Source organism: Emydura macquarii, unplaced genomic scaffold (genome assembly GCF_026122565.2).
Source record: "Emydura macquarii macquarii isolate MOO-44397 ecotype Brisbane River unplaced genomic scaffold, CSIRO-AGI_Emac_v2 contig_2422, whole genome shotgun sequence".
NCBI classification, from domain to species: domain Eukaryota; kingdom Metazoa; phylum Chordata; order Testudines; family Chelidae; genus Emydura; species Emydura macquarii.
Window position 1 is genome coordinate 30,527,110 of NW_027132559.1, and position 26,877 is coordinate 30,553,986.

General features: G+C 42.6%; 1 protein-coding gene across 1 annotated transcript in view; it reads left to right on the forward strand.

Annotated features, from left to right (window-relative positions):
- Positions 1-24,778, forward strand: part of LOC137162396 (serum paraoxonase/arylesterase 2-like) — a 37,410-nt gene extending 12,632 nt beyond the window's left edge. The window contains exons 2-9 of the mRNA XM_067562169.1: positions 3,410-3,480; positions 11,880-11,935; positions 13,544-13,709; positions 15,552-15,678; positions 16,377-16,577; positions 17,293-17,374; positions 19,527-19,655; positions 21,689-24,778. Of these exons, the coding sequence (XP_067418270.1) occupies positions 3,410-3,480; positions 11,880-11,935; positions 13,544-13,709; positions 15,552-15,678; positions 16,377-16,577; positions 17,293-17,374; positions 19,527-19,655; positions 21,689-21,847 (991 nt within the window). The 3' untranslated portion in view covers positions 21,848-24,778. The remainder of the gene's footprint in view (positions 1-3,409; positions 3,481-11,879; positions 11,936-13,543; positions 13,710-15,551; positions 15,679-16,376; positions 16,578-17,292; positions 17,375-19,526; positions 19,656-21,688) is intronic.
- Positions 24,779-26,877: the final 2,099 nt, after the last annotated feature.

A 26,877-nucleotide genomic window follows, 5' to 3' on the forward strand; every position in this document is an offset into this window, starting at 1 on the left:
ATTGATGTTAAATAATATCATAAATGGTCCCCCTAATTCAGCGAGCGTCACACCTTTGTTTGATGAAATTGGTTTTAAATTACCACTCATCATAAAGTCTAGTGTCTGGGTGGTGAAACGAGGGCTGGGATATCTGAGACTACTTTCTGGTGGCTTCTATTGCTTCTATTACTGGCTTGGTATATCTTATGGAAGAATAACTACTAGTCAGGAGTGGGCCTGCTCCATTTCTCAGCAGTTTGTCCTGAATCTGGTGACCTCAGCTGTGACCCACTGAGTCACGATGACAACTTCTGCTTAAGAAAACTTGCAAATGGCTGGTTAATCTGGGGCATTTCTCTGTCTCTATCAGAGAAGCAATATTAACATGCGGCTTGACTGTTTTGAGAGCGTGCTACATTTTTTTTGCAAAATATCCTGGTCTTTGTGGGTTAATGAGACTGAAGTGGTGGGGGTGGGGCAGAGGAAAGATGAGAGCAATGCAAGAATGCTGAAGTTGCTGAGAAGCTGCACAGAAGGAACGAAGAACATACATGTGTTAAATGATGATTCCTCTGGCTTCTTGCCCTATAATCCAACATTTTTTGCCTGAATTGCTTTTCAATGTACATGGGGGGAAAATACTTATGTAAAAGATCACTATGTTAGATCACTGATAACTCTGAACATCTTGCTGATCAAGCCATGTGTTATGGACAACTCAAGTTTGGGCAGTGAGAAGATGAAAGTTGTATTCAGGGCTTTTTGAAAACAGTGTTAAGTTTCGCTTAAGCTGACCACTTGAAATTGATCTTTCCCACCCTTCTCCTCTGACCTAGAAACCATATCCACATACTGACAATAATGCAGTATTAGCCTGAGAATGGAAATGGATGCAAATAAAGAGATTAAAAAGTTACGGCTTCCACAACAATGTTAACTCAACTACGTGACTGTCTTCCAGTGTCTTGAAATGACCCTGCAGTTAAATATATGCCTTAATGCAGAAGTGCAGTGTGGCCAGATATTACTATGGGATCTTTGACACTTGAATTTCCTGACTCTTGATCATACACATTCTCAGCTTTAATTGGAGGTGGAAGGAGACGGAAATGTTAGTGCAATAATTTACTTTAAAAAGAAACATTCTGGTCCATTTATTTGACACTGTGTTCCTGCTCAAAGACACATTTGAATGTGGGGTTTGTGGACCATGCCTTCAAACACACCAGTCCTGGTAGGGTGCACTTCATTCAGTGTCAGTCTGTTTCTTACAGTGGCGGTGGGGGCGGGGGAGAGATGAGGTTTGCTCATTACTAATATCCACCTGCAGCTTACTGACCAACATTTTCAAATTAGTTTCAGGGAGATTTGTGGTGGGACGGGGGCACATAGCACTCACCTCCCTGAGGCTGCTGGATGTGCATGGTGGCGACAGCACACTGAGCACCACCTTGGAGGCCATCAACATCCCCCTGCTGCAGCGGAGCAGGAGTGAAACACAGCCTGATTGGCCAGTGTGTGTGTGTGTATATATATACAGGTCTGCTGGCTGCTGCTGGGGTGGGGACTAGCTGCATGCACAATGCACGCCCAACAGATAGAATGTGGAGCACATCTATCCCTCCACTTCCCACTCCCAGCCCAAAGTAACAGACACCCAAGGAAAGGATTGGAGTGGTTGGAGCTGAGCAGGAGAGACGCTGTTGCTGTTGCAGGAGATAACATTATTAAGTCAGGAGTTTTTTGCTTGTAAATGGGAGTCTCCCTGGCATACCAGGGAGCTGAATCTGTCTGACTTGCAGATACCATGTTATTTCTTGTCATCACTTGGCCTCTAGTCTATTGACATCTAGCCCACAGTGTCCGATGCTATAAGTATTTGGGGAGGGGTAAGAATAGCAAAAAGGTGATGCTGGGAAGTGGAGGGCAGAGACCACAGGAGGAAACAAAACAGGTGTAGACCAAATGTGCTGTACCACGAACAGCACCTCCTGTCATTCACAAACGGGGAGTGCTGCCCCTAAAAATATTGCAGCACAGGAAAACAATAGGAGTGATAGGGAAGGATGGAATTGCTGGAGCTCAAAAATAATCATTGCACTGGGGGGAAAGAAGGTGACCCTTCTGGGGGAAAATACTGACTTCGTGTATGTGGGCCTAGGTGGGCTACTGGTATCCAGAGTATTGTAATTTAGGCATCAGTTTAACTTTACGAAACCCAGCTAGCTAAAGTTGCTTAACTTCTGAGCATAAAAGCGTAAAAATAACTGATGTAAAGTTATATTTGTTTAAACAGTGTTGCCGAAGCTTGCCATTTTATGCAGCAATAACAAAGGACTTTCTAAAGCCCCAGCTCCTGAGTTTTATGTGAAAATTTCAGCTTATTTCTTTTAACGAAAGTGTCTAGCCATCATGATTGCAGAGAAAAGCTTGAAAACAGGATGTGAGCGCACTCTAAAATCTCAAAAATAGAAGATTAACAAAAGCTCCAGAATTATCATTATCATTTCTGATAATTTCTCCTATTTTGTGGGTGACTTTTGAAGTCCAACTCACAATTTTTGAACGATTGGCACTGACATTATTGCTGGTTATAAAGCTTAATATGTGAAGACCACTCTGGGGCTTATTTGATATTTTAACGTTAGCATTTTACTGAGAAATGACTGGTTGTATAGCTAAAGTAAAGGTAAGTAGGGACCTTAGAGCATTATTCTGTTGTTGATAAATTGTATAGTCAATTGCTTGACCATGCTTTGGTTCATTATGAAATATATTCAAGAGACCAAGTCAGTCAGGTTTATTAATATGGTACAGGAAAAAGGTTCTGTATGATACCAGTCTCCAAAGAGCGGTCTCCTGCCATGATGTTACATTCACCTTACATAGAAGGTGTGCTCCCCAAGTTACACATTTCAGCATATTATTTATGTGATTTTACAAGTTACGCATCTCTTTACATGTCACTAAAATCTAACCCAAAATCCAACCTGTTTTTTCTAGTTTCCTACATTCTAGTTCTGTTCCTTCCTTATCTTTGTTTTGGGTACTAGCATTCCAGATCCTGGTCCGTGAAGGTGCTTCCCTAGCTTGTACTTAGACATAGAATGAATGTATCTTGATTTTGACAAGTTTCCTATCTGCTTGTGCCAAATGCTTACTTCAATAAGTGCAAGATGTTATGGGATTCTTAGCATAGGTGAAATGGATTATGGTATATAGATCAGTTTAGGCTGTATCACTGTTACAGTATTTGTACTTCATGCATACTTCTATATGGGTGCAGATAATACATATTGTTAATAATATGTTAATTATTAATATATATATATGTTATCTGTTACCCAGCATATATTAGTTAGCGCTGTTTCAGTTCATAAACCTCTCTTTGATCTATTCCACTAAACTGTATTATTTCCTTTTGCAGAAGTAAATGTAATGCCTCCAGAGAGCTGGAACCAGTAGAACTTCCCAATTGCCGCCTTATTAAAGGAATTGGTATGTATGTGACAGGACTGAGTACTTCGTTTGCATTGGGAGTCTTGTTTTGAAGTCAGCTATTAAAGCTTGCTTTTAAAAAGCTGACCCTGGCAGCAAAAATAATGGTGTCTTATAAATACTCTTTTGCTATTGCAAATCCCCTGAACTCCAGTGGGAAAGAGGAGAGGCTGCAGACAGAAAATTCTGTTGTGAACAGCTAGATGTTCAGTATTGAAGGAAAGTTTCAGTTAGTACTGGGATGGGAGGCTGTATTAACTATTCCTGGAGTATTAATACATTGTCAATGTTGTTTGTCTTTTCACAACCTTTGTCACAGTGCCGTGAAGATTGAGAGGCCAACTAAAGCTCTGTTGCATATCTGAAATGCACACCATGAGGTGTGGCCATGCTTGTGGGCCACACCTTCAGATGCCTATCTGCTGGTAATATATTTCATATAGGAGCTTCTGCAAGTGTGAAGGCGTTCAGAGACAGCGACAGGGACATAGTTAACTAGAGTGTTGATAAAAGCAAGTTGGCAAAATGCTGGGCGGAGTTGGTGGTTTTAAGATCAGAGTTCAGTGAAAGTGAATGTGGAGAAAGTGGAGAGGAGTTTAGTATGTGAGACACACATAGCAGTATGCTGCCAGTTCTCATATTATGGTATCCCAAAGTTCAATGTATTGCATAATTTAACCAGAATATGCAAGTGAACTATAACCCTTGAAAGACAGAATGTCCATGCTTGTGACTAGCCAAGTTAGAAGGTAATGGCAATGTCTTTTTCCTATACAGGACATGCCTGGACATTACACACTGAAGCTGTTCTTTGGTGTGTTTATTTGTACGGACCTAAACACTGTCCCATACAAATTAATTTTAATATTTGAGCCATTTATGAAGAAAACTAAAAAGTAAATTTCTTCACCTCCTTTTCTTTATAGAAACAAAATGCAATATTTATGTGTAACTTAGCATGCCTATATATCTTGGTATACATGAAGTGGTCATTTTGTCCTCTTAATTTAATATTTCTGTTGTACACCAGGAAAACACAGAATTCATTCTTTAGCTAAAGGAGCAATTATAAATTCTCCTGGTTGTTAGCCACATAACTACATATTCTTTGGTTAAAATGTCTCCTTCATACTTGAGGTAGTGTGCTCAGCACCTTAAGGATGGCTTGTTTTATTTGTGCAAACATTTCACATGTTGCAATCAGCCAGGTCAGACTAGGTTTAGCTGTTTTAAATGCTGAAGTTGCCATTAACTTGTTTTCTCCCTATTTCAGAACATTAATGAGTGGATTTGCTGATTTAAGAATGCTAGGTTGTCGGAGGGACAAATTAGGTCTATGTTTTGTTTAACAGGATCTTTCTAATGGCTGCTAAAACAAAATTCTAACGGGGTTGTACTTATAAATATCTTTATATGGCTGAACTCCCTTGTGTATTTTTTGTGAAATGCTTTGATCAGTTGGAATTTACAGCCTTCCCTCTGCCCTAGCTGAGTCACACTGTTGACTTTACAAATCCCACTTTCTGTATGTTGCAAGGATCAATGACTTTCTGAACTCAAAATTTATAATAGTTGAATAAACATAAGTAGAAATTTTTCTGTGAGATAGTGGGGACGGTAGGTCAGTAGAACTTACATTTGAAAACCATTTCATTCTTCTCTGAGTTGAGTCCAGATTTGTTAGAGAAAGAGGCAAAATATTCATTTTCCCTTGATAATATTTCAGGTAAAAGGTATTCTTGAGTGATCCCTTTAAACTGGTCTGTTTGCTCCCATTTGGGAAAAGCAAATGGGTTTTTACAAAAGCTTTAGCAAAATGCTCATTCTGTTCAGGAAAATAGAACTCGAAATGACAAAAACAATTGTGGCTGTGTTGGGGGTGGGAAATGATAATGAGTGGTTGGCAAGACTTGAATTGAAAGTTTGAGAAAATCTGCATTTTATTAACCCTGGGGACAAGGGGAGCAAGTGGCTGCTTCCAGATCTCTGAGCAGATTAATGTGGTGTTTCCAAAAACCGCATGGGATGGAGGTTTGGAACTGACAGAGCAGGTACCTTGGCCACGGAGGAAAAATAAATTTGTACACTGCGCAGAGTTGCCAGCATGTTGATTCTAGGTGATTCCTGGATCATGGGGTTGCAGAAATTTGTGGGAGAGCAATGAGTACATCATGATATGGAGATTGCTGACTACAGGCTAATTTGGGTGGAGGGAGGTGGTCTGTATTGGCATTGTCTTTTGCCCACCAGTGACTTATGAGGTTGTGATCTACTGGACGTTGTGGTGATTCACTGGGGCAGAAATGATCTGGGCCTTATTCCTAGTGTGCATCTCATGTAATATATGAGAGCAGATTTGGACAACATGAGAGAGTTGTGTCCAGAAGCTGTGATAGTTTTCTCTGATTTGGCTGAGCATCTGAATAATTGCTACAGTGACCATACAAAAGCTATTAATAAGCGCTACAAGAACATTAGTTGGGAAATCGGTGGGTTCACGGCTTACCGGAAAATGTGGACTGACGATATAGAAATGTTACAAGCTCTGACCCCCTTCCCTCATTGTTTCTCGGAGATGAGAGGTCCATTGGAGAGGTGTCAGAGGATCTTTCTCTCAAACAAAACCGTGAGTGTTTTCCAGCAGAAACCCTGTGTGTTATTTCTCTTGCTGGCCCTGCCACAAACTCCACACTCCAACCATTCTGAAACATGACCAGAAACACCACCACCTGTAACATAGTAATCCTTCCCTCCAGCCACTGCATGTGAGATGGGTTATAGGCGGGGCATTGAGGGGAAAGTAATGGCAATAGAAACATTTGTATACTAGGGAGTGGAAAAGGCAGAGAGATGCATTCCCTGCTTGTGGTTGGAGGGGTGCTGGGTGCAATAATTGGGAGGAGTACAGATTGGTAGGATAAGGCAGTAAATGGATCAGGACATGGCTGGGGAGGTGTACCGAAGCAGAGCTGATGGGAGCCCCAGCTGATGCAGGAGGATCCTGACTGACTCTGTATGCAAATTGCAGGGCATGAAAGCTGCCTAAATGATTACTAACTCCTACCAACAACGTATCTTTTCCTGTTTAAAAATAATCCTAGGAAATTCATTGGCAAAAAATTACATTAGCACAGAGCTGAGGTGGTTTGGTGGTGTGTCATCCCATTGCTGATTGTTGAGTTGAGCAAAATTCACACTTCAGAAAAGCAGGAAATGTGCAGTTAAGGTTGCCCGTGCAGTTAAGGTTGCGCATGCAGTCTTATCTTTGCCCCCTTTCAGCAGTGCCCCAATAGGCCCTGTTAACATGCACATCTTTACTCTGCCAACCAAACCATTTTCTTTTCCTTTTAGTCCTTTAATAGTGTTAGTGGGTGAGAGTGAATGGGCTGTAAAAAGAACTGAAGAGCTTGTACCATTTCAGCAATGGTGGAGTTGGCAGAGTAAAGATGTTTGTGTGAATGGATTATATTGGGGCATTGCTGAAAGAGGGCAGAGTTAAGGTTGCATGGGCAACCATAAATGTGCATTTCTTAGGGTTCCGAAGTTTGTGCTTAGCTCAACTCAGCATTCTGCAAGGAGACGACATACCGTCAAGCACCTAAATTCTGTTAACATAGCTTTTTGCCACTGAATTCATAAAGTAAGCCGGGAAATTGAAACACTTCTGCCCATCTGAGTAAAATTACTCACTCATGTTTCTGTTGGACTTAGTTGTGTAAGATTGCTCACATATTTGCAATCTGGCCTACTGTAGTTACATAAAGATTTTATTTACATTGTGTACCAGTCCTTTTTCTTTAAATCCCCCAATAAAATGTTGTGGAATCTGTATTTATCGGCAAAGCCAGTCTTGCCTCTTGAGTGGGCATATGATTAATTGACTGGATTGGCTCTAAATAAAGTAATCTTAAACTACCATTTTGTACATGGGAGAATGGAGCAGCTGTTCCAGTCTATTGTAATTGTTAAAACCTGTGTACCAGTGATACAGTAGTTTTCAAGTTATTGCAGGCTTGATTTTGCTATCTAGTGCACTTTTGTTTGTTTTTCCACAGAGTTTCCCACTTTATATTTTTAGACTTTTGTTCACTTTGCTTTCCAATGCCAACTTAAAAAAAAAAAAAAAAAAAAGTCAGAAACTAAACTTGGTGGTGGGGACAGAGGAGGGGAAAAAGGATTACTGTCTGAAAATAACAGATGTCTTTCAGGTTGGCATAGCTGCACAGCTGAATTGCAACCTTCAGTCAAAGGTGATATTTTAATTTAAGTTAGAAATATACATCCTGGGGAAGAATCGGTACCTGTCACTTGTGTTTACAGCTGGGCAAATTCAGGAGTTGTTATATAATTGAACTCACCAATTCATTTTGCTTTTATTTGACCTCTTCTTGATTAATACTTTTTCTTGTGAATTTAAAAAAAAAAAAAAAAGTTTGCAGAAAGAAGTTCCAGGAAATTCCCAAATTCTCTTCTTGATTTCACTTCTTCTGTTAAAGAATATCAACCAATCAGTGAGTTGAAACAGTATTATAAGTTAGTTGACCAATTGCTCAGCATGAATATCGAATACTTGTAACTAATGGTTCATCAATAACCAATAAGCTAACAAGTCTTAGGCCATGTCTGCACTGCCAGCAGTGCAGGATCGATTTTGCGGGTTCAACTGAGCGGCAGTGAAGACTTGCTCAATCAAACCTGAAAGTCAACTCTGTAAATCCACCCCAGCAAGAAGCGTAGCGCTATGTCAATGGGAGGGCATCGGCGCAGTACAGTGGAGACGCCACAATAAGTAGACGTTGGGAAGTAGACGGGAGATACGCAAGTTACTGTGTGTAGCTTGCGTATGTCCCGTCGACTGCCGCCAAAATCTGTGGCCAGTGTAAACCAGGCCTTAGTTTAAGCAATTCATTGAACAACTGCAAATAGTGAACAAACTGGTAAAAAGCATGAGCTGTTTGTGTACATCACAAACACAAAAGAGTACATTTGAATAAGTGATCACTTGTGAATTGTTCACCCAGCTCTATTCATATTAATGTCTCATAATAATGTGATCTTAATTCAGAATTCATGGAAATAATTATCTTTGGAGTTTCTCCTCATGAACTGCCTAACGCTTTATCTAACTTATGTACATTACCCTCAGAAACATGATGGAATTGTATTTCATATCCTCAAGCAGGTGAGTTTGAAGTTTTATATAGTGTAGTGTGATAGAAGTACAAAATAATTCCTTCCATACTTGAAGAAGGAAAAAATCACCTTTTGTAGTAAATATTTCTAGGGTACTCATTGTAGGACGTGACCGTGATGGCTTGGTCGGGGTTCAATGAAAGGTTGTGTCACCACTTGCCCTGTAACTCTGGCTGCCTCACAATGCCATGTGGGTCACACCCTGAGCATATGTGTACTTAAACAGCCCTGGTTCAGCAGCTCTGGCTCCAACCCCACTCTGGCTTCCAGCAGCCTTGGTTACAACCAGACAGGTGACTCCAACACACTCCCCAGCCCGTATTTCCCCAAAACTGTGTGCCCTAAAGTGCCCAGCTCTCTCCTGGATGGCTCAGAGAACTAATGTTTGTTGCTTCTGTAAAGAGACCAAGCCACATCACAGCTTATTAACTTAACTGGGGTAAATACACCCTTTCATTCATACAGCGTGCGTGCTGTTCTTCACTTCCTGTGGGCTTCCCATCCCCCCTGTTCGTAAATGGGGCTTCCATTCTTTTGTTTCTACCACGCTTAATTACATAGGAGACGGGCTGGAAACAATTCCTTCCTTTGGTCAGCCACACACTTTCAAACAGAATGCCAGTGACTATTTATAATTCCTCCTATAGTGTTCATACATACCCTTTACGGTGAGATTAATCACCAGTGTGTTACAGGCACTCCTAAAACCTCACATGATACACTAATATCGTATTGTCAGGGCAATCTCAGGGACCGGTCCACAAACCAATCATTGAGAAACACTGCTTTAGACCAACACAGGAGAAAATATTATTGCTGCAGTAGGCAACAAAAGTAAATGTTAGTGTTCCATGGCACAGCCCAAGCATGGGGTTACTATAAACAGGTACGTATGACCTCTCTCTCCAGACCCTTTTCAGTATAGCATATGATGGAGAGAAGGTGTCTCATCCTTCCCCTCACTTCACCCTCCCCACCCAGAAGTGTTCATTTGTTTGAGGAGCTTCGTCTGTCTTGTATTCTGTGCAAGTTAGACTACACAGCACTCATAGTTTCTTACACTTGAGCTAAAGAGCTGCATGGCATGTGGTGAACGGCCTTCATGTTTGCAGGGAGAAGAGAAGATAATGAGCTGGTGTGGCTGAGTACAGGTGTCTGCTTCTTTCATGAGTGTCGGTCTCTGAGGACTGAACAGTGGTTGGCGCTGCACCAGAGTGGGAGTTCTAGGGTCTTTTGGTTTTTCCTGGCAAGGAAGGTGTCCTGCATGTATCATTACTCTTCTGAATAGTTACAGTTGCTTAATAATACTAACCATGACTTGTGAACAGCAGGCAGCAATGGCGATTGAGGTGTAATGGCACCAGACTGCCCTAACTACGAGTGCCGTTTGTGCCCAGAACCCATAAAGGGAAAAGGCAAAGCGATGCTTCACTGAAGTACGGTACAGCGAAATATTGATTCAGAAGATCCAAGTGCCCAGGCTGCTTATCTAGAGACACGCCCACAGCTTCATGGAGAAACTGTAGGAAATGCCTTGTCGAGGTTTCTAGGTGCTACCACAGCACAAATAAGGGACCACCTGATGCGCGCACACAGAGCAGCATGGAGTTGCCTGACAGAATTGTGTTTCTTCCTTTCCCCGCCCCTTCCTCTTTATGCCTCCTGTTGTGTAAGGAGCCTGTGACAGTGTTAAGAGCAGGACAGAAACAGTAACAGGAATAGAACACATTGTGAACTGCATCCTGTGAGTGAGAGTGAAGCAATATATACACAGTGGACTGGATTCTGTGGGCTGGTGCCGCTCCTTTGTCCTGAACCTCTGATGTAGTGTAAAGCCAGTTTAATCAGTCTTTATGTTAGCGTGATCCTGTGGTTGTGCAGAGCTGACAAGGGCTCTTACCCACTAGGGTTGATGTTACAGGGGAAAAAGAGGGCATAGCATGAGACTTGTTTAGCCAGATTGCCCATGTTCTATTTAGGGTGACCAGATGTCCCGATTTTATAGGGACATTCCTGGTATTCAGGGCTTTTCCTTACAGACTCGTAGCATGTACTTAAATATGAGCCTTACAGACATCCTAACTATTTAATCTTTATTAAGACTAAAAATTCTAAAATGCCTCTTCTGTAGTAGATACAATTTGAAAACTTCTGTCTCTCACTTTGCAATTAGAGCCAGTCAGGTATGCAGAGGGAAAAAAATCATTTGAACAATCAACAAGTTCTATTCAAAAGTGCATATATTCTATACCTCTTGGGTAACATCATGAAGTTCTAGTGCGCCTTTCAAAGATTTTCCCTGTCTTATTGACTCTTTATGGACCTATGAAACCCTATTATTAATGCAAACATTGACTTAGCGATGAAGTAAAAATGGAGTATTATGTAGCTTTTGTTGGCTGTAGCAGGAAGACCTGTTCTCTAATGTGGCATTCACCACTGTTTGTTCACCCTGTTTAACTGAAAACATGTTTCCCCTCCATGTGAGTGTTAGAGGGATTTTGGTGGTTTGTTCCTGTCCGTTGGCATTCTGTCATGCTGTGTTTGAATAGGCTTTGTGAAAAGGAAAATCCTGCTAATGAAGTTCTGCAATGAAAGATAAATGGGAGTAATCTTCAGTAAGATGTAGTTCAAACACTGGAGAAACACCTTCAGCGAGGATAACTGAATTTTTGTTAAACTCTCATTTCAGTGTTGCCCCTCCATTCTTAAGAGTACCCAAGACTAAAAATCCAGTTTGGGGATTAGATGATTGTGATGGTTCTGGCCTTAAAATATATGGTCTACGCTTGCAGTTCAATCATGTTCATTGCTGGTTTACCTGCACTCATTGCTGATCTCATTGTCAGAAATGGATAACTTTTCTAGTGTAGACTGGGGTTCAGGCTCAGAGGGGACTAGGTAGCTAGGACAGAAGGGGACCTGGAGGTCAACCTTCCAAACAGCAAAATTTGGTGGTGTGTGGAGGAAGCTTCATGTCTGAGTTACCTGAAAAGCCCTGATCCTAGGCAGAGGGTGAACTTGAGCACTAACTTAGAATTTGTACACTGTTGTTGTTTTTAATAGCTTCTGCTAATTCTTCAGACACATGGTACCAGTAGCACAGTAGCTGAAAACAGTAGCCATTTGTTATCTCCTGAAAGTCGGAATTATGCGAGAGAGGACAAAGATTTCTCAATGAACCACTTCTCTGTCTTCCTTTGCAGAAACCGGTTCAGAGGATATTGACATCCTTCCTAATGGTCTGGCCTTCATTAGTTCTGTAAGTATCTGCACTCCCACCTCCTCACCATGTGCCGGGTACTGAGTACTAATTCCTTATGCACAGAAGTAATAGCTGCAAATTGCAGGCTGGACATTTTCTGCACGTACTGCTTCCTGGGAGTAGTGCGGACTTAACTTAGCTCAAACCGCATTTCCTCCTACTTGGACAAGTTCATTTCTTAACCTAGCAATGTTGTTGTGGCCGTTGTTACACGACCTTTATCATCAGATATGTGTGACTTCATGTTCTGCTGGTGTATTGCCAACCCAGTGTTCAGTGTTTGCCAGCCCCTCCCCCCTGCCCCGCATAAGGAGATTGACTTAAAAATCATGGTTTTTTTTCCTTAAATTAACTTTTGGATTCTTTTTGTTTACCTCCTGCTTATTGAGCCCTCAGAGGTCACATTTTCAAGCTTTTCTCCACATCCGTGAGGGCTATGAACTGTTTTCAGTTACGTGAATGCTGAGAGTCTCATTCATGTGATTCCAGCAACTGTCGGTATTAGAAAAAACAACAAATATTGTGATACATGTGATAAAATCATGAGCGTTTGTGACACGGATGCTGCCTAGAGGAACTCTACTGTTAGGTAATCTCATCCCCTCAGGTACACTTAACTGTGGCATGCAGCTTTGCCCATGAAACCTTTTTGAAGAGCTACCCTTGATAAACTGAGATTCCCTGTATTAGCTGGCATGGTAGCAGGGATCCCAGGCTGCAGGCTGAAAGCAATGAATGACACCGTGTCTGAAGAAACGTTAAAGTGGGGGAACATGGGACTGAGAGTCGGGAGCCAAAAGGGGTAGAGACAGCATGAATACAGGCCCTTAGAAGTCGCTTGCGGTGGGGGGAGGAAAGTGGGAGGAGGCAGAAATGCTGTGGTGAGAGGTGCTCGTTTTGAAAGGGACCAGCACAGGGTGACTGGGTGCATATTGCAAGTGGGGATCGGAAGCCAAGTGTGGGTGTGCAGCATTGTCCTGGGATAACCAGCACAAGGAAGGTAGAAGCCTTGGAGGGGCTAGCATCACAAGACACGGGTGGTCAGACAGGGTCTGGGCACAGCAGTAGTGGCTAGTGGCTACTGAGGAGAATATACCAGCACTGACTGAGGGTGCTGGAGCAGCACTGTAGATGCTGTGTCAGTTGAATGGGCGGGAGGGGGGGCAGGGGGAGAAAGAATTGTTCAGAAGAACAGTAGGGAGGAATGTCTCTGGGATGCAGCAAAACGAGGGAGTTTCTTCTGTGGAAGTGTGCTGTGGGAGCAGGTGGGTGTGGAGAGGCAGCACCACCATGAGTATATCTGGTGGTGATGGTGAGTAGAAGGGGGTGGCATCAACTATATGGTGGGAAGGGTGCACGAATGTGTCTGGGGTGGATGGATTGCAACATGAGATGGGTGCAGGCAGCATAGAGAGCATTAAGGAAGGACAGATTGATTAGGGAGAGCATGAAACAAAACCAGGAAAGAAATGTGATTAGTACAGTTGTTGCTTTATTGTGATCTATATCCACAAATCAAAACAAAGAGTTAGTCTTGGCAGCTTTGTTAGGATCCTCTTAACTTTCAGCTAGGAATGATCTTATTATGTTTACTTGATCTTAAAGGGTTTAAAATATCCAATGTTAAAAAGCTTTGCACCAGACAAGCCAGGTGAAATACTTCTGATGGATTTGAATGATGGAAACCCAAGAGCAATAGAACTGAGAATCAGCCGCGGATTTGATCTGACATCATTTAATCCTCATGGGATCAGCACATATATAGACACAGGTAAGATGACTTTTAAATGGAGACAATAACCTGATACATGGATGGAAGAAAAAAGTGTGGAGCTCCAGTAGATATTCGTATCCTGAAACAAAAGAGGTGGCTGTTTTGAGATGGTTCATATAAACACATGTAAAGACACATTCAATCACCTTCAAGACAGAAATATGCCCTGTGTATTGAATATAACTGTAGAGAATGTGGAAAATATCTATTTTTATTGGCATTATGTGACTTCAGTTTACCCACTCATTTGTGTATTTCTGCCTACTCCTACTTGGTCTCAAGGGATTAACTTTTTTCAAGAGAGACACACGAGGAGTGAAGGAATAAGCATTGCATGGAGTGGGCATGGGTCACATAGATATATCTGGGTTGGCATGAATGAACTGTAAACATATGGCTAGAGCTACCTTGGAGCTACAATGGAGGCCGGTGACCAGACCATTAATTTTTAATGAAGACTGGCCAATGGGATGTCTTGGAATATGAGTGGGTGATTACCTCTCTGATCACAAACTGAATACTAGAAGGGCAGTACACTTGAAAACATCACTGGAACTTGAAACAAAGAACACAAGTGTTCAGGGGCTTGTGTAAGAAACTTGCTCTCCCAGTAGGAGAAGACTATTCCAGTCTGGGGCTGCTGGGCAGTGCCAGGGAGGTTTGCTGCAGGCATGCTGTCTGTTTTCCAGGCTAGGGCAAAGAAAGTCCCTCCTAACCCAGAAAGGGAAAGCTGACAGTTTCGGGGAGAGTTGTGTGTGTGGGCTTTTCTTTACCGTTTTAACCCAGGCCTGGTCTACACTGCCGGTAGCAGTCAACTGGAGATACGCAAGCTAAGTTTTGCAGCTTGCGTGTCTCCCGTCAACTTACTAACTTTGACTTACTGCGGCAGCCCCACTGGGCTGCGCCGATGGGAGACGCCTTCCGGTCGACGCAGCCTTCTCGCGGGGGTGGATTTATGGCGTGGACCAGAGAGCGCTTTCGGGATCAATTGAGCGGGTCTCCACTGCCTGCTCAATCGATCCCGCGGCATTGATCCGGAAGCACTGACACTGCCGCGGCAGTGTAGACGTATTCCCAGTGTCCCTGCACATTGGGTTCCAGCTGACTTGTTTTGGAAAGGTTGTTTTGTGTCACTGCAAACAAGCTGGTCATATAGCTCCCAGCAGGAGAAGTCTCCAACAGGGGTTCAGAATCATTCGGTGCTGCTGGAGGAGTAACGGTGGGAAACACGTGCTGAAACCAGGGACTCAGTCTTTGAGCTGTGGGGCTCCCCCTTGAGCAGGGTGGAGACCAATGAGGTGTCACTAAGGTTGCACTCCCAGAAAAACAGATTAAGGGTTGGAGGCCAGCATGTCCTGTAATATCGCCACGGTAACTGATTGCCATTTCTGAACGCTTTATGGCATGGGTGTTTAGTAAGGGGGAGTAGGAGAAGAGGGCTCAGTGTATGGAGATATTGCCTCCATCACTGTTCAGATACTGCAGCTCTGGTGCTATGAGCTTTAACTGAAATATTCTTGTCCAGCATCTAAAGCCTGTGCGCAATGAGCATTTCTCTTCTAGCTCACTGCACAGTAGAGACCAAAAAGGGATGCTGGCTTGTGGCTGAAATGAAAGTCTGGTTCTATGGCCTTTTGGTACTGAATGACTGATTTGAGACATGGCATCCTCTAAAAAGACCCTTCAGTCTCTTGGCACCCTCCTCTACTACCTCGCAGGGTGTTGGGTGGAAATACTTCAAAAGGAACTCAGATACTACAGTAACGGAGGCTAGATATATACCGTAGACAGCCGTGTCGTTTTTGTGAAACGCAACCATTTTTCACGTTCTTTCTTTAGATGACTCGGTGTACCTCTTTGTTGTGAATCATCCAGAGTTCAAGAGCACAGTTGAGGTGTTTAAATTTGTAGAAGACGATAATTCTCTTGTACACCTGAAAACCATCCGACACGAACTTCTGTCAAGGTACGGAATCCAAACCACAGCAACCCTCTCCATTTGGCTAAAGCTACTTTGTTAAAGATTTATTTATATTCAAGGAAATGTAAACCCTGGAGGAAATTCCCTTCTTATTTTTCCTGCTGCTTTCATCAGTACCTCACATCTGGATACTGTCAAACTACTACATTTCTCTCCTGTCTCCTTTGTAAGTGAAGGCCTGGATCCACAAAATAACATGGGTGCCTATTTAGAATCCTATATTTTCAAATGGAATACTTAACTTCTTGTTGTAGTTTAGGAAATCTCTTTCATCTTCTTCTCTAGTCCAGTATGACTTGCAACACAAGAACAATCATCCACAATGTTACAGTTTTTCAAGTTTCCACTTGAATTCAGTCTTTTTTTTTTTTTTTTTAAAGGCCGGATTGATTTGTGCGGGGAGGTGGGATAGAAAGTTGGCAGCAAGATCATGACTCATCTCACTTAGGTCTAATCAAGTCTTAGCATTGCATGGTCCCAAGCCATGTGACAAGCTATTAAAACTGACAGGCATTAAAACTGTACAGTGTATATGTGGAGCATCATGTCTAGTTACTGCACCTTCGTCATTGGCAAGGATTCTCTTTAAAGATGCCCAACAAACGTCAATACAACCCTGTAAAACTTTTCAGAACACTAGTTCTCAAACCTCCGTGTGTGTTCTCTTTCTCTTTTCACTTCAGTGTGAATGATGTTGTGGCTCTGGGACCTGATCATTTCTATGCTACCAATGACAAGTATTTCTCTGACTACATCTTCATATTATTGGAGTGGTTCTTCGGCTTGGGCTGGTCGAATGTTGTCTACTACAGTCCAACAGAAGTTAAAGAGGTAGCATCAGGGTTTTACTTCGCCAATGGAATTAACATTTCACCAGACAGAAAGTAAGTCTCTTTAGGGTTCCTTGTTCATTTATAGGCTACATTATGAAAAGAAACTCGGATAATATTCCTGACTTTTACGTGCACATGTTTGTGTGTGTGGATTGGGTGGTTAGAAGTCTAAATTGACTTGCAGGTGTATATGTGGCTAGCTGACTGGGTGGTCTTTGTAAAATGTGGTTGTAATAAATAATCTGAAATGATTATATAACAAGATGAAACGTATGTTTCTCTATTTTTTTATTAAACTATTGGTGATGCTTTATGTCCAATAATATCAAAGAAGTTACATTTTAACTAAACTGATACTTACTTTTTTTTAAATGCTAACATTGCTTGCCAGAATTAATGGCATAAAATTCCTCCTAAAATTGTAATAAGTAAGGACAGCTGTTCATTTAATTTCTACAGACGATCACATACTTGGGAGCCTGTCTCAGAGTATTAACTATTTATGCAATTTGTGACTGGCATTTTTAGAAAGTATATATTTGTGACGCTATTGATCTGAGCCCTGGTTGTTGCATTAAAACACTGAAACACCACTGTATACAATGGTACTTCGGCCATCTGTCTTGAGTTCAGTGGGCTGCTTGGAATTTTGTAAATATTTCAAAATATCAGTTTAAAGCATCTGAAAATCAAGGCTTACACATAGCAGTAAATTGATTCTTTATCTCTGTGTAGATATCTTGTTAATAGACTCTTTCTTTTGAAGGTATGTTTATATTGCCGACATGTTGGCTCACAGTATCCATGTTATGGAAAAACATGCTAACTGGAGTCTAACTGAATTGAAGGTAAGTGGTTTGCCACTTAGAACAAGAGTCTAATATATTTTTGAAATTTAGAGTGTGCCCTTTAGGAAGCCTAGGATCTCTTTAAATCATAACCTGATTATGTATGTAGAAAATGTGTTAATACACTTGCAAATTACATTGCTGTGGAGCTGTGGTTGGCTCTTGTTGTACCAAGGGTAGAGAGATTCCTGTGAAATTTCCTGTGAACAAATTGTTCACTTCATCCTAATACCAGCAACCTTAAAAATGAACCTTGAGTTTGGCACTGATCATGTTCTCCTTTGGGGCTCTATCGACCTTTAGATGCAGTTAATGTTCATTAATGCAGCCTGCAAGCAGAAAGCAGCTTTCAGAGAAGCAAGCAGTATCTGACCGGGAGAGTGGAGGGCAATTTAGATATTTCTATTCTCCTGCTTGGGATTTGGCCATCTCCCTTTTTATGTCCATAGGAGTTACTTCCCTCCTGCTTAGAGATCTTTGGGCCCATAGTTTACAAGGCTGGTGTTAGGAGATGGTATGCTGTAGTATGGTCTAGTAATGATGACTTTTGGTTGCTGTGGGCCTGTAGAACAGGTGTATTAGCTGAGGAACTCCAGTTGTCATTCATTTCTGTAAATAGCCCCAAATGGTTTGGTTACTGTGCCATATTTAATAATGGGATCCGGGGGTTAACAAACAAACTGGGTAAAATTTCAGATCATGAAATAAACACCTGCAGAGTGAAGTAACAGGCGACAATTCCAGCAAGGAATTCGGATGTTCTGTTTGGGGACCAATTCGCATAGCTTTTTTAATGCAGTTTTTTAATGTCACTTCAGCCAGTCCTGTCCCTTTCTCTCCCCCACACATGCACAAAGAATCATAGCACCATAAAAACATAGGGCTGGAAGGGACTTTGAGATCATCTAGTCCACTCCTGCTGAGGCAGGATTAAATCTCTAACTCTTCCATATTTTCAGTTTCCTTTCCAGGGATTTCTTACTCAAATCCCAGAACTTGGAATTGGTTCTGCTGCTTCCTGGTCCCCAGCATAAAGCAGAGTGTAACCTCAGGCCTGCTCTGAACAACTGAGACTGGCAACACTTCTCAAGGGCCACTCTGGCAGCTGGGGATCAGCAGATGTAGAGAAGTTCTATCCACACCCCGTACACCAAGGGTTGAGTTGATGACTTAGTACCACCACCACAGGCTTTCCCCCTATGCTAGGGAAATTCTCAAGGGGCTGATTACACCACCCTTAAGCCTGCTTTATGCCGCTGGAACAGAACAATCCAGCTGGGGGGGGGCAAGGCTCTGGCTCACTATTCAGATCTGACATGTATGTCATCTTATACAGCTATTAAAAGACTCAGGTTTTATAAGGACGAGGCCTTTACTTGGATAGTTACATAAAAATGAGAACATCTGCAGTTACACTGGATAAGATGATTTAAAAATAAATGTTTTTGGAAAGGATATAAACCCCTCTGGACAGGCTGTTCCATAATTGCCCAGTTTTGTCATCTTGCACTGGGGTTTTGCAATGAAGCATGGGGTGCCTGGCCATTTTTGTGACAGGATACTGGACAAGATGAACCTTGGGTCTGATCCAGTGCAGCAGTTCCTAGCATCCTAGAAGAAACTTTCCCAAGAACAGCTTTTCCTTTCCTTTCCCTTTCCACATGATCCATTTCTTCTCCCTGCTGACTGCAAGAGTCAGTCTCCCCTTTTCTTTCTATTCCATTTTAATTCAGGTTGTTAATCCTATCTGGGAGGAACACTGCCAACTTTCATGCCTGTAAAGCACCATGTGCACAAATGAGAGACTGTACCTATATAAAAACTAATGTTTGAAGGTGACTAGGGGCTAATGATATGACCCTTCAACTCTAGATGCTGGAATGAGTTGCTGAAGCGAATATTTAAGTATTCATAAAGTGGCCATCATCATCATATCAGGGCAGCACAGCAGATGGTACATGTTGACAAAACAGTAGTGAGGGGAAAATCTTATGATGGTTTCAGTCCACATTTTTGTAGGTGTTACTGAAAGGCATAAATACCTTTGAGAAATATGCTGATTGTGAATGAATAAAGAGAGGCTATAAATGAAATTTGTGACTTGGATCTGTTTAACATTTTTCATTGTGTTGCGTTCTCCCATGGTTGATAGGTGCTGGAGTTGGACACGCTAGTCGATAACTTAGTTGTCGATCCTTACACGGAAGATATTTGGGGAGGATGTCATCCTAATGGCATGAAATTGCTGTTCTATGATCCTGAGAATCCTCCTGGTTCTGAGGTTAGTTGACAGATTCTATTAGAATAAGACCTTGTTTATGCTAGAAAACTGTATTGCTTTCACTGGACCAATATAACTGAAGTGGTACAATTCCACCTCCCCCTGCAGGGTGGATGCAGTTAGATAAATATGAAAGTGTTTATGTTGGTACAGATTATTCTGGTATGGGGTTGGTGTATATCAAATAATGGTAAAACTTACCTAACGCATGGCAGCTTACAAGGCGGAGCAGAGTGTCTTATCTGCCCAATCCCATGCACTTTCATGGCTACACTCCCACTTTCCCAGCGAGTTATGTTCTACATGCTCCACAGCTGCAACCTATTAGCCACCTTGACTGAAACAGTCCTTCCAGCTGTTTGGACCTTGAACCTGAACCCGAGCTGACTTCACCCTGGATTCTGCTGACCAAGAAGCAGGAGATGCTTCTTCAGCAAGGGTGAAGAAGACAGGGAAGGTATGGGCTCTAGTCAGGATAGTGCAAAGTAGATGGGGATGGAAAAAGCCTCAGCCTGCTTTGCTTTTTGACCTGCACGATGACAACTGCCAAGGGAGACCAGCTCACAGCCACAGAAAAGGTGATGGATGGGTAGGGTGGGATGATAGGATGAATGATACATGGATGGGTAGGTTGGGATTCCAAAAGCGCTAAATTGGGTTCTCAAGTCCCATTGACTGACTTGTTCTCCTCAGTCACATCAGTGCTTTTGGAAAATCCCACCCCTTAGCTAGCCTTTCATGTTAAAAAGGAATAGTCCATGAACAACCTTTTCAGACTCTATTTTTCCCCTCACTAGTGGCTAGACTCCAAATTTACTTGAAGAGCTTGAACTCTGAGTACTTGACCGTTGTGAGCCTTGCCAGTTAGCATCTTTTAAAATGCTTCAGTGGCTACCAGGAAAAAAAAAAATCTCCTTCTGATAGTTCACTCAATTCCAGACTCCTTTCTCTGTATCTTCAGTCTAATTAAATGTGGAAGAACTACATGTTTGGGGCTAGCTCCGTTTAATTTCATTTGCAAAAGAAATATTGCCTGAGAATAGAGCAAGACTAAATTTGTCCTTGTTCTTTCTCATTTACTCTTTAGGTTTTATAATGGTCACTAGTGACACTGCTACTTTCTGCAGTCCTTGCTCTTGGTTGATTGCCGTGGGAGTGTACAGTTCAAAGACCAATGGGACTATTTGCACAGTGCAATGCTACTTAGTGGGAGTAAGGGTGGCTGAATTTGGTCCTGTGGTTTTAAACTTTTTTGTATGGACCCCTGTTGCCATCAGCAAGAAACTCTGAGCTCAGGAAACTGTTGACACCAAAATTAAAACATTTAACAGCAATCAAACGTTTCATCTTCAAAAATTGTGCTGCCGTAGACAACCACTGGAATATTGTCAGTTCTGGTGTCCACACTTCAAAAAGGATGTTGACAAATTGGGAAGGATTCAGAAAAAAGCACCGAGAATGATCTGAGGTCTGAAAAGCCTGCCTTACAGAGGCCAAAGAAATCCAATCTATTTAGTTGACCAAAGAGAAGATTAAGAGGTGACTTGATCACGTTCTAATAGTACCGCCAGAGGGAGAAGACTTCTGAATCAGAAGGGTTTTTTTTTTTTTTTAAATCTAGCAGACAAAGTGATCTAGTGGCTGGAAGCTGAAGCGACACAAATTCAGACTAGAAAGAATGTGCACATTTTTAGTGAGGGCAATTAGCTGTTGGAACACCAGATGTGGTGGATTCTCCGTCACTTGAAGTCTTTAAATCAAGACTCGATAGCTTTCTAATGGCATGTGCTAGTTCAGCCAGAAATTGTGGGCTTAATGCAAGAATAATTTGGTAAAATTCTGTGAGCTGTGTTATGCAGGGGCTCAGATTTTAGGGCTAGAAAGGACAATTATGATTCTCTAGCCTGTAAATGTAACTATGCATCTTATTTTAATATACTATTTAAAATGTCTTGTCTGTGCTGAACTCTTATCAGCTTCTATAAAAGTAGTACCACTTCTCTACTGATGACATGTAACTCTTCCCTCCTCAGGTACTCCGTATCCAGAACATTCTTTCTGCAAAACCTACAGTGACCAAGGTGTATGCTGAGAACGGCTCAGTGCTGCAGGGAAGTTCAGTTGCTGCAGTGTATTCTGGGAAACTGCTCATAGGCACGGTGTTCCACAGAGCTCTTTACTGTCAGCTATAGCTTAGGCTAGATAGACGTTGTGAGCGGGGAGGGCTCAGGTCCACCGGAACTCTTTCATGCATAATTTCTCTCGAAATTGCTAAATCCAAGCTACATAACCATAAAGGGTAAGCAGTGTCATGCAAATGTATACCTAGCCTTCCTCTTCTATAGGAAATAACATCAGAGCTCTATTCAGGGGTGAAAGGAAATAGACGTAAAGGCAAAAGAATATGTATATGTGTGTGTGTTGCGGGGGGTGTTAATGTGGAAGATCCCAGGCCAATAACAAAGTGTGGACAGAAATTACAAATTCAACATTAAAAGAAAATGGCTGAAAATGAGCTGGTTCTTGGGTTACCGACAGTGATCAGACTTCAGGGTTCTGTTTCCTTGGGAAAGTTGGTGATTTCCCTAAAATAACGCAGGCAATATTGAACAAACACACATCATTTATTGGCTTGCGGGTTCCTTTTCACACTGTCAGTTTTCCTTCAAGTGTCAGAAATTATTTGAAACCCATGTGCCGCCGTCTCATGAACCTATTCTCACCCATACCCTTTCCTGTGTAAGAGAGGATTAGGTAGGTGCATGATTTAAATGAACCCTTCAGAAAGTAGACATTTTTTAATTCATTCTTTGAAGAGGTCTTAAATACCTTAGCCAAACAGTGCCTTGGAGCCTGTGTTCTCCTCTTACAGCCAGGGGAGCATTTGTGGAAGCTGCACGACTGCCTGTGGAGCAGAGAATGTAGTTCATACACTATACGTGTTTAATTTCCACGCTGCATGAAACTGCCCCACTCAGGGTACAAAACGGCAAAGGATTCAACCAACATATCATAATGCCATGTGCTGGAATGATACAGTCCGGACTGTGTAATCAGTACATTTGCAAGGCTCATCTGAGCTTTGTCTGATAGCCAATGTACTACGCCACCTTCTCTTAGCTAAACCATTCTTCTACTGTTTCTTTGCCCAGAAGAGTGGCAGTGTGGTCTCGTAGCGTGAACTGGGGTACCTGCATTCTAATCACAATGTAGCCACGGATGAGCTGTGCTGCTGGGGACAAATTACGTAACTACTCTCACCCTTTTGAAGGACTGAAAATGTGAAAGCATCACCTCGTGGGGGAAAGCTGTACTGTAGCTGGTAGACCACTGAAGCAAGAGCAAGTGCCTATGCGACTTGTCCTAAAGCTCTGGGTGTCGTAGTCTTACTGTGCATTAAGCTATAACTGCTGACTGCGGCAGGAAGCAACTACCCTGTGCTCTGACAAGGGTTATTTTTGTTGATCCTCTCTGTGTAAAATCCATGTACAATAAAAGGGAAACATTCTAAATGGCTAGATTATAATTCTACCTGTGGCTGGATGGGGGGGGGGATGGATCAGTGATAGTCTAAACCATGACAGCAAAATGTAAGTGCCTGAGCTAGAATGCTAGCCCCTGGTTTTAAAAGGCCCCAAAGCATTATCAACATAGGACTAGAGAGAACTACCCTTTTCCTGCCTTATTGCTACCCCTGCCTCCAGTCCCTGTCAGACTCTGCTCTCTCTCCAAATCAGCTCTGTGCTGTCTGAGCCACTTTACCAGACACGCCTGGCTCCATAGTCAGTGCGGCTAAGGGGGAGAGAGCATTGTGCAAAGTGAGCAGTTCAGCTGTGGGATGCTGCCAGTCAGTTACAAGGGGATGAAAAAGTAAATTTCCTGTACTATGGTGGCTCAGTGCTTGTGACTCTGCTACCTAAGGAAGCTTTGAATGGCTGCAATAGTGGATTATTTCACAGTCGCAGCACAGTTTGGCAGTGCAGGGCTGTTACAGCAGCTAGCGAATAGCCACGTCACAGGAAAGCCCTGGCCATGTCTCATCCCATCCCCACTAGACCCAGACCCATCAGTGGAGAAGGGGTGCAGAACTGACTCAGCACATGCTGGTGAGCAGCTGGTGAGGGGGTGATACAGTTGTTTTGTATGCCCTTTGGGCCTGCCTCCTCCCCCCCCCCCCCCTCCCCCCGGCCCTTGGAGGATGCATTGTTTTTACAGAAGCACCCATCTGGCGACCAGCACACAAGTTAGGGCTTCCCAACCTGAACAACCCCCCCCCCTGGAAACTAACCAGAAGCCACACGCAATTTACTGAACATTGTATTCCTGGCACTGTGGGAACTAACTCATGCCAGTGAAATGCCTGGGTGTGGGACACAGAGGACGTGTCTTACAGCTGGTGCAAATTGCAGCGGCTCTGGGGCACGCTGCAGCAGTAGCAGCATGAACTTAACTACCGAATCCTGGAGAACACAGTGTGCTAATTTACCTTTATTTTAGAGGGCGCAAACTGGCTCCCACAACAGCTTCTCTCCCTGCAGCATTTGTTCAGTTCAATATGAACAGGAGGGAAAACACAGCTTCCTCCTCCCCCTTTTTTTCCAAAGGACAAACTTTGCCCTTTTGGGGAGGAGGGGGGAGGGATGTACTAATAGACAGTCACATGTTGTCAAATATACTTAGTTCTGCCGTGTGCTCTAGTTTTATGGTTTATTGCTGTGAACATGAAACTATTATAAGGTAAAAAGCACCTGGCAGAAAACTTTGATCTTTACAGGATCATTCTCTGATGAGCAATATAAACTTTTTTTTTAACTTGAAATTGTGGCATTGTAATAGTGCATCTTTCTCAACACTGTTTAGCTTTACTAGTCCCTGTGCTTTCAGAATTCATTAATTCAAGTACAGTATCAAAAAGTTTGATTGTAAATCAGGTAACCAGGAATGTTCTCACCTTTATTGAAAGAAATTACACTGCAGAATTTTCATACAAAATATGATCCATGTTATCTCTTTAGATTAAAGTGTCTTCAAACCAATGTAAACTTATTTGGAAGCTTTGTTTTGTTGGATATCCTAATGTTTGGTCTTGGGACAAATAAAGCCTTTATTGATCTTGGTTTGTATTTGAATTGTAGCTGTGCCTCTTTGCAGTTTTTATATTGAGCCGACTGCTGTGGTAGGTATGTTCTGCTGTCAGCCAGGTACTCTAATAAGTGACAGTGGACTGGGGAAGATGTAAATGAATAGCTACAGGTATTTTGTTTTTCATATATAATGTAGTACAATGTACAGCACATAATGGTTTGCATGATTTTTTTTCTTATGCTCACAAAACCTTTGGTTCTGGGCCATGTGTTGTCAACACTGGGCCCCAGTGCTGCCCTGACTATCTGATCTGGTCTGCCTTTTTTGTACAGGCACAAGACATGCTTCTGTATGAACCCGATAGGGTCCCAGCTGGTGGAGATAGAGTATAGTCAAAATGTGTTTGTCCTGCTGGGAGGAGCCCAGGGTTAGCTGTAGATCCTAAATTTTCAATTGAATCACTGGCAGTTGGGCACACAGAAGTATCTTCAGAATAGGCTCTGACAGCATATATGGTCAACCACGGCTTAATTATGCAACAGAAAAACTGACAAACACAACTCCACATGCAAAATGATTTCTAGCAACGGGACCAAATGACTCAGCCACATTGCACAGAGGGGTGTCAAGCCAGACCTACCGCCTGTTCAAGTCTGTTTTTCTGCATGCCGTTACTCCAGTTTCACTACTTGGCTGTGGGCCAAGCACAGAGTCCTGTATCTTGCCTTCCAATTGCTGCAAAGGACAGCTACGGCACATGGTACGACTGCAGTTTTACGTACTGTTGCTGAAATGCATGCATGAGGAGGAAGAGCAGCCTATGGTTGTAGACAGTAAAACTGTTCCACACACCAACGCCTCCTTTCGGCCATTGAGGTCGGATGTTCCAAGGGGGGTGTGGTTTTGATCCCCTTGTAAAGCCCTACTGCAGGCTAAGTGGTAGATTGTGGAACATCATTTTTAACACAGCATAAGGCACCACTCACCCAACAGGAAGAGCAGGCAACGCGGATGAAAACTACACTGTGAGGCACCTAAGCTATCTTCTACGCAGCAGCTGGGAGGCAGGCCATTTCGGGAATATGGAGTAAATTGCCTGGAACTAGTTTGTGATGGGGCATAGCAGGGCAGATGGGCAAGTGCAACGTGTTGCGAGAGAGTGAACGCGGAGCAGGATTGGCAGAGAGTCATACACGTTTCCATTTAACAGGTACATCATTGGAACCTTATTGCGTAAAGCGTTAAAACAATCCTTTCATCCTCCTGCAGGTGCTGTCCATGCTGAGGAAACGTGTCCCTGAGCTCAGAACCTTTCCATTCAGATTCCATGTGGACTATTTTGGCCCAGATCCTGCCTGGAGTAACTCTATTGCAGTGATGGCCGTTACTTCAGCTACATGTGGGTGCACCAGTTATTAAACTTGTGCTGAGCATCAGAGCAGTTACATCAGGTGCTTGAGACATGCCCATTATAATTTTCAGTTTGGTGACAGTGCGTGAATTGACAAGCTACTGTACTTGCCTTACCAAAACTGATACATGGCTCTTAAAAAAGTTTTGTCAGGGTAAGTGCCAACGCTTTATGTGGCACTGAACTGGTAGTAGCCTAGTTTCTAGGTCACCTTAGGAAAATCCTATGTCAGCCTGTGTGCTACATTTCACCACTGCATTAATAAAAATAAGCCATATAATGCAAGGGTAGTGTGGTTTTTAACAGCATTGTGATGCAGTGAGAATATGTTGCTACAGTTGATAAATTCTGGTTGATTTTGTGAAACTGTATTATAAAAAACTACTGTGTCATGAATAACGGTGTGTACGTTGATCTGCCATTGCTGGCAGGAACACACCAGACAGGGACAATGGAAAAGACTTCCGGTTACTAACAGTGCTTAGATCTCAGAAAGGGTATACTAAAAACCCACTGCATCCTTACAAATCCAATGTTAGGCTGAGCGGGAAAGGTAGGAGCAGTGGAAACTTACCAGCAGCAGAACAAAAGCAGGTTGGTGACCAGGAGTTGTTTAAATAAGAGAGCCCACTGGAACAGGGGGAGCCAGACAGGAAGTGTGGGGCAGGAGAGCAAGATCATGGGCTGACTTTCTGGCTAACAGCTGAGTTTAAAATGAACTTTAGA